The sequence below is a fragment of the Pinus tabuliformis genome, chromosome 3_1 (assembly GCF_031772625.1).
Source record: "Pinus tabuliformis cultivar Carrire ecotype Pingquan chromosome 3_1, CPIR1, whole genome shotgun sequence".
Lineage (NCBI taxonomy): Eukaryota > Viridiplantae > Streptophyta > Pinopsida > Pinales > Pinaceae > Pinus > Pinus tabuliformis.
In genome coordinates this window covers 914002526-914009694 of record NC_142301.1, presented here as the reverse complement: position 1 = coordinate 914009694, position 7169 = coordinate 914002526, and the positions used below count along the sequence as shown (strand labels likewise).

At 40.6% G+C, this 7169-nt stretch overlaps 1 protein-coding gene across 1 annotated transcript; it reads left to right on the top strand.

Moving 5' to 3' along the window:
* The first annotated feature begins 3474 nt into the window (after positions 1-3474).
* LOC149190622 (uncharacterized) lies at positions 3475-5960 on the top strand. The gene has a single exon (XM_089413430.1). It carries the CDS (start codon positions 4031-4033, stop codon positions 5303-5305), a length of 1275 nt encoding a protein of 424 aa, XP_089269556.1. The 5' UTR covers positions 3475-4030; the 3' UTR covers positions 5306-5960.
* The last annotated feature ends 1209 nt before the right edge of the window (positions 5961-7169 follow it).

Below are 7169 nucleotides of genomic sequence, written 5' to 3'. Positions count from 1 at the left end.
CAAAACCAGTAAAGTATCAATCGATTTAACCAAGCTAGATATGTATCAGTGTCATTGCAAGATTCGATATGTCCATCTATCATAAGCATGCATATTTAAAAGTAAATGCTACCCATAAAAACCAAAAAAACATCCAGGTAACTGACTATTCCTGTTGTTCTTCTAAAGCTGACTCGACCGGTGCTAGGTCCTTGGCAGAGTCACCAGGCATCTTAGCTAGCTCGATGATGCAAGTGATATGCCTTTGAATTCTGTACAAGTGGATGTCCTGCTTGTGAAGCTGGAATTGGATCGTTTGCAAATCTTTTTTATAATTATGCATGTCCTGGAGAGTCAGTGCCATCCCCATTGATATTTGCTCCATCACCTTCCCCATAAGGCTCTTCATGAGCTAGTATAGATAGAGGGTCTGTTTAAACTGAGTTATTATGCCTCTAGTATTCCCGAGATCTGGAATTACAGCCCGCCAGTTCTCCATCTCCCCCTCGGATTCGCCTTCTTGTTTAATTCCCCCCTCCCAGTCTTCTAACAACTTGCGGATGTCAGCATCCATTCCCTCCCTATAGGTTGCCACAACTTCACTGATGAGGTGTTCTACCGGCTTCCTACCTCCTCTTGGTTTCAAGGTGCTCAAGCCATTTGCTTGTGCAAACTCCCACCCACATCTTCCCTGTCCTCTTCCTCTTACCGGTCGAACCATCTCCGCTCTGTCCACTCCTTGTTCAAAAGCACGATGAGTTAAGCGCTGGTTTTGCATTTCAGTACCACCATTATGCTTAGTCTTTGGTCTATCCCTAATGCTTACAGCGACAGACTCCGAATGTTTGACAACCCATTCAGGAAGCGAGGCTAGTTGGTGTTCCTTATCATGCTGCTCTTTGTTCCTTGCCACATACCTCTCATGCATAGTTTGGTTCCCTCACATGGCCAAACGCAAGTGCCTCTGCCTGGATGAGCCTTCCCATTCCCCTCTGTCCAGTCAAGGGTTTCCCATCGAGGTTGAGCCTTCCCATGCCCCTCTACCCAGTTAATCCGCGCCACCCCTTTGCCTTCACTCATGCCTACGCTTCCCCATTGCATTACTTCTGCCTCACCACCCGCATAGTTATACGAATTCCCCGACTACTCTCAAGAGGAGCATCCCATTTACATACCCAATCCACATTCAAGGCTCTCACAGCCAGCACACTAAGCTAGACCACAGTCACCCCAAGCTTGCATTGTTCTCCCCAGCTAGCCCCCCAGTTCCCCCCCCCCCCCCCTAGCTTCTCCTAAACCCCCCATCCATAAACAAAACAAGTTGCCATAGCAAGGGGATTGTAGGACCAAGAGACATACCTAAAAATGCTCTGCTGATGCCTATGATGGTAGCTCCGCCTGCTTGCTCCAATGCTCCAACTCCCACCAGCGTTCGCAACAATGCAGTTATCCCTATCCCGAATTCCTTTTACTCCACAATCTATCCTGCCATATCAATTCACTTGTCCTTCCTTACATGCATCACCTCCCACCTCGTCTTGGCCATACCTACCACCTCTCCCATCTCCTTTGTCAGTCTACATGCGGGAGGCCACCACACCCATCGCCATGAGCGTGTGGGGGGGCGGTGGGTGGTACCCTTCCATTAATCCTCATAACTAACATTCTTGTCCGACATCCTTTCCAGCTTCGAGCACACACCCCGATCGAGGGAAAATTTTGAGGTGATTTGTGTTATTTAAACTAGTTTTTTTATGTATATATGGATCCAGCGCCTTGAAAAACCTCAAGAACACTTTGATTGTACAGGGATTACCCATCAAACTTGTAATTTCAAACCATTTCTGCCAGATTTTAGAGAAATTAGACTAGAAAAACCCACAAAAATACTTCCAAAAAATCTCACTAAAAACTCCTTGACTTTTAACTATTTCAATATTATATTTTCATTTTCATAAAACAAATAAGAAATGTATCTCCTTAAAATGACAAATGTATTTCCTAAAAAACTCCGCATCAATTTTAATGAGTTTCCATCATTTTCGATCATTTCGATATTATATTTTACTAAAACAAAACACAAACTTCTCTCCACCTAACATAATTCTCGATATCATATTTTCTTAAAACAGGAGACAAATAGATCTCCCTAAAAACTCCGCATTAACTTTAACCTCTCAATATCAACTACTAAACTCTCACTTAACATAATTTGCATTTAATCCCTCTACGGTTGACCCCCCACGTGCGGGTCACGCTCGAGGATAAGTCAAGTTTGAATTGTTTTTGCTTGCCACATGCAATGCTTTCTCCAAGTGGCTGTTCAAATCACTTTACCGTAATGTGGTTGGTCATTGCGCGTCGTGGGGAGAGAGCGAAAGAAAATGACCAGACCGTTTGTTTTACGTTGTGAAGATCACATGCCAACGCACCAAATTCTATTGGCGTACGGAAAATGCTGACTCATCATTCGTCGGGAAAACGTGGCCGAGTGTCGCGGATGGTTTTCGGCGGGCTATGCTATCTGTGAGATTTTTTGGGAGAGTTTTCCGGCATGTGTGAGATTTTTTGGTTTAAAATTATTTAAAATTTGATAAGGATTTATTTGAATCACACATTTAAATTATGAACTTTCTCCAGTCTTAATATCTAAGTTTTTCAAATGTGAAATTTATGTAATCAACGAAAAATCCAATTTAAATCTTAATACTTAGGTTTTTCAAATGTTAAAGTTATATAATCGAATAAAAATCCAATAATATCCCAGTTTTTTAAATGTTAAATTTATAGAGTAAAATAAAAATCCAATAAGACCTAAGTTTTTCTAATGTTAAATTTTATTTTTTCAGAGAGAAAAAGCATCATAGTATTATATTGAGTCAATATAAAAGTTCAGATGATACATAAAGGCTCAAAAATAGCCAGCTTGCCAGCACATATGAGACAAAAAACTTGTAGAAATAGGACTTCCCAAAGGAAGCCTAACATCATCAGTCCAAAATCACAGTTAACATCTTTAGAAAAAAGAGCATCAGATGTCTAGACTCATATAACAAAAAAGCTTGATATATGCTAGAGTAAGCAAAAAAGATGAAAAGAAGGATTCATAACCCAGGGATGGAAAAGTCCTGGATGAAGCAAGAGCACTCTCCATCAGAAACCTTCATAGACCAAGAACTAGACTCTAAAGTCAGCCCCTTCTTCGACAGACAATCAGCTTGAACATTTTAGGAACGGAAGATGTGGTGAATTGAGCAACCTTTCATGCTCTCCCAGAAAAACATAATCCTATCTATCCACCCAGTAAAATGAGGACTACTAATATGAGAGGCTCCCTTTACATGATCCATCATTGTTTTTGAATCGTAATACATTAAAATGTTAAATTTATATAATCAAATAAAAATCCAATTTAAATCCTGATATCCAAAATCTCCAACAACAACATCTAATATCTCAAAAAATTCTAATAGTTAGGCAACGGCCTTTTGTCAGTGCCCGTCGACATGAAGTCGAAGTCGTAAATAGGGAAAATTAGGTGCAGTTAACTCGACAACTCTCGGGTTAATCTCAGCTTAACTCGAGACGTTTAACTCTCGATGTGCCGCTGATTCACCTATAAAGAAACCCTCGTATACTAAAGAACCAGTCGTCGCGCGAGGCTGCGTGGTGAAAATTGTCAGGGTTCCCGGATGTCATCGTTCCATTCGGACACCGCCGCCGGGACCTGAAAAAGATGGCCGGCTTTTTCACTGGGATTAGTCTTATAATGATTATTATCATTATCGGAACATTCCGTATTAGAGCGAGGGGAAAGAAGGAATTTATTCAGTTGTGCCATATTAAGTTTTATAATCATAACTATCATCATGGAGAGGATCCCCTGCTCGGCGAACGAGAACGCCGGCTGGACTCTTCAGCAGCCGCAGCCGCAGCCGCCCGCCTGGAGAGGTATATTTGTTTCATTCCCCGGAACTGAATCTTCTGTGGTTTCTGTTTTTCCTCTCGCTTCTAGTGAGCCAGGGTTGATTGTCAGGTTTACAGAGCTTTAATGGCCACGCCAATCGCCCTTAAAACAAAGCTGCGCTCGTTACTAATTTGTCTTGTATGTTTACAGACCATTCGAGAGCTGAAGTATCTCTTATTCTCCACATCCGTGGAGCTGGAACGAACGCGGGCGAATGCAGAGATGCAGAAACAACGTCAGGACGCTCAACTGCGTGAACTCCAAGAGGCCGTGACATCGATTCTCAGAGAACGAGATGAAGCGCGACAGCAGCTGCAGCAACTCAGCCAAAGACTCGCAGAATACTCCGCGTTGACGAATACACAAAGCCACGTCATGTCTAGCGATCGATCCCAATGGCCGGAGACCAGGCTGGTCGTCGCGGAACCAGAGGAACTTAATCCAACCACCGCCGCCGCGGCCGCGGCCGCTGCTATGCGTTCAATTTCCTCTCCGCTCGTCGGACCGGCCGACCAATTCCGATCGAATTCCGGCCGCTTCCGACTAGACGCCGACCAATCTCAGAATCCGTCTTCAAGGCTCCATTTTTCCAATCCCGCCGACCTGCACCAACCTCTGAATCCGTCTGCAAGGATCCATTTTTCCAATCTCAATGAGTCACAAGATGAACAGCTTTATCACCACAACGAGCAGCGGCTAAATTTAGTCAAGCGGCAAGAATCCGAGCAGCAGCAGCAGATCGAATCCCTTCTCCGGCATCTCGTCCAAGATAAGTCGACAGATTATGACTTAGGGCGGCCGCAGCAGCAGGAGGCAGCAATAACAGGCAGCAGTCAGCCATCATCAAGTCTATTTCTTGAAGTCGCAGAACCATCAGCTCGCGGTCATATGACGTGTCATGACCCCGAACCGGACCTCATCCTGCCATCTCCTTCTTCGATTCTTGACTCCAACGCAGTAGCTAGGCCTGCTCATCTGCCGGAGCCACCAGAATCCGACCTTGAGGTGATGTTGAAAAACTTGCCCGAGAGAGGCAAGCTGTTGCCGGCCGTCATGAAGGCAGGACCACTTTTAAAAACCTTGCTCATGGCAGGTCCACTGCCTAAGTGGATACACCCACCCAATAGCCTGGAGAACGCGCCGATCCCCAAAATATCTCTACCCATGGCTCCCATGGTCCCTTATCTGCCCAACCCACAAAGCCCCACTACTTCTCTGGATCCTCTGCAAGTGAACCCTCTTGTGTCCTCTTCTCGTCATACCCTCAGCCCACCCACAAGAATTAAGGAACCCCATTCACTTCCCTGCAATCTAGCTCAGCAGGTGCAACGAGTTCCTCCAAAGTGTTGCGCACCATAAATTTGACCTCACAGGACTCTGCCATCACAGCATGTGCTCCTTTAAAGTTTGCCAACATACACTAAACACCATTACAGTAATCTGTTTCAACTGACAGCAGAGGTTCTGGCCTGGTATTGGCCCGAGTCGATATATACACGAACTCGTCGATCGATTTGTGATCAAGTTTCACGGTTTCGGTGGCAATGGACGGGTAATGCAATCATTTTTTCCGGCCAAGTTTGGAGAAGGACGGAGCATTTCCAAGCTTCTGACAATTTGAAGTTTTCACAAACTTTTAGGTGGGCCGGAGAAATGCCAAATACAACATTTTCTTGGTTAGATTCTCGGCAAAGTACGGTTGGAATTTTCTGGCAAATTATCTGTATAATGGTTTACATCTGGACGTACAGAGGCATTAAATTTTTTGTAACGAGGTGTTCTTTCACTTACAGTGAGAGGTTTTAGATGTGTTTTTCAATTTTCCCTTCTGTCCGGGCTATTTTTCTTTGGTCGAGATTTCTGGATATAGTGTATTCCATTCGTGTAATGTGTAACGAAGTTTATTTGGTTCGAAAATTTTCTGGGTTAATTTTCTTTGGTCGAGATTTCTGGATATACTGTAATCCATTTGTGTAATGAAGTGTATTTGGTTAGAAATTTTTCTGGAATAGTAAATTCAAATGTTTTACTGTGTGAAATTTGAATATATAAGATTTAACCTACAAAGATATTAAATATTTTGTATCGAGGTGTTTATATACCCTGCAGTGAGATGTCTGATTTTAAGATGTTTTGGATGTGTTTTTTTAGTCTTTTGGTTTTTTTAATTGAAATTTTATCATTTTTAGTTTAAATTATATCATGATATACAATCTGCTCACAAAACTGGAACTTAGCCTTCAATCCATGACAGGGTACTTGACCATCCTCAACATAACCCTAACGAAGATTACAACTGAGACAAAGTGTATCAGAAACCATCAACTAGCCACTTGTTAATTCACCAGCATGAAATTTTTTTGATTAATTTTATTTAAAATTGGGTAGAATTTTTTTAATGATAAATGTCAAAAATTAAAGTATCATAAAAGTTTTTTATTATATTAAATCTATTTATAGTTTTAATTAATTTTATTTAAAATATGGTATAATTATTTTCTATATAAGTTTCAAAAATTTAAGTGTACTAAAAGTTTTTCATTATATTAAATTCATTTATATATCTTAGAAAAAATTTAAAAGAGGGAAAATACAAAAATTGTTAATCTTTAATTTTTAATAATAAATTCGTATTTAGTGACTGTATTTTTAAATCTAAATATTTTATATTTGATAATAATATTTTAATCTACAAATATACATAGTATTAAAAATATTTTGAGTAAGATATTTATTATTAATTATATAAATTTATTTATATAAATAAAATCATTTTAAATTATTTCATTTATATTAATATAATATATGTTTATCTTTTATTCATAATTTATTTATATATTTCAAAACACATTTTAAAAGAAAAAAAGAAATAAAAATATTTAATAATTAAACTATCTATGTAAGTTAGTGATGTTGATCTAGATTGTCATTGATGTCAATATGGCAATATTCGAGGATACTAAATGATGATATGCAGCCAAGGAGAAGCAGAGTAGATCCATGAAGAAACAGGAGCAAGAAGCCAAGGAGCAAGGCTATCAGGAAAGCCAAGCCATGAGTAAGAGTCTGTTAACGGAGGGGTTAACAAAGGAGGCATATCAAAGCTATCGTTTGTGCTTAAGAGTATCGCAGAGTATCAAATGAGTATTGCAAAATATCAGAGCAAGAGAGGCATATCGGAAAAGATATCATAAGCCATCAAGGTATGAAGGTATCAGAGAAG

Bases quoted from the DNA above. Each gene is read 5' to 3' on its own strand.
- LOC149190622 (XM_089413430.1), top strand. From the start codon at position 4,031: ATGGCCACGCCAATCGCCCTTAAAACAAAGCTGCGCTCGTTACTAATT.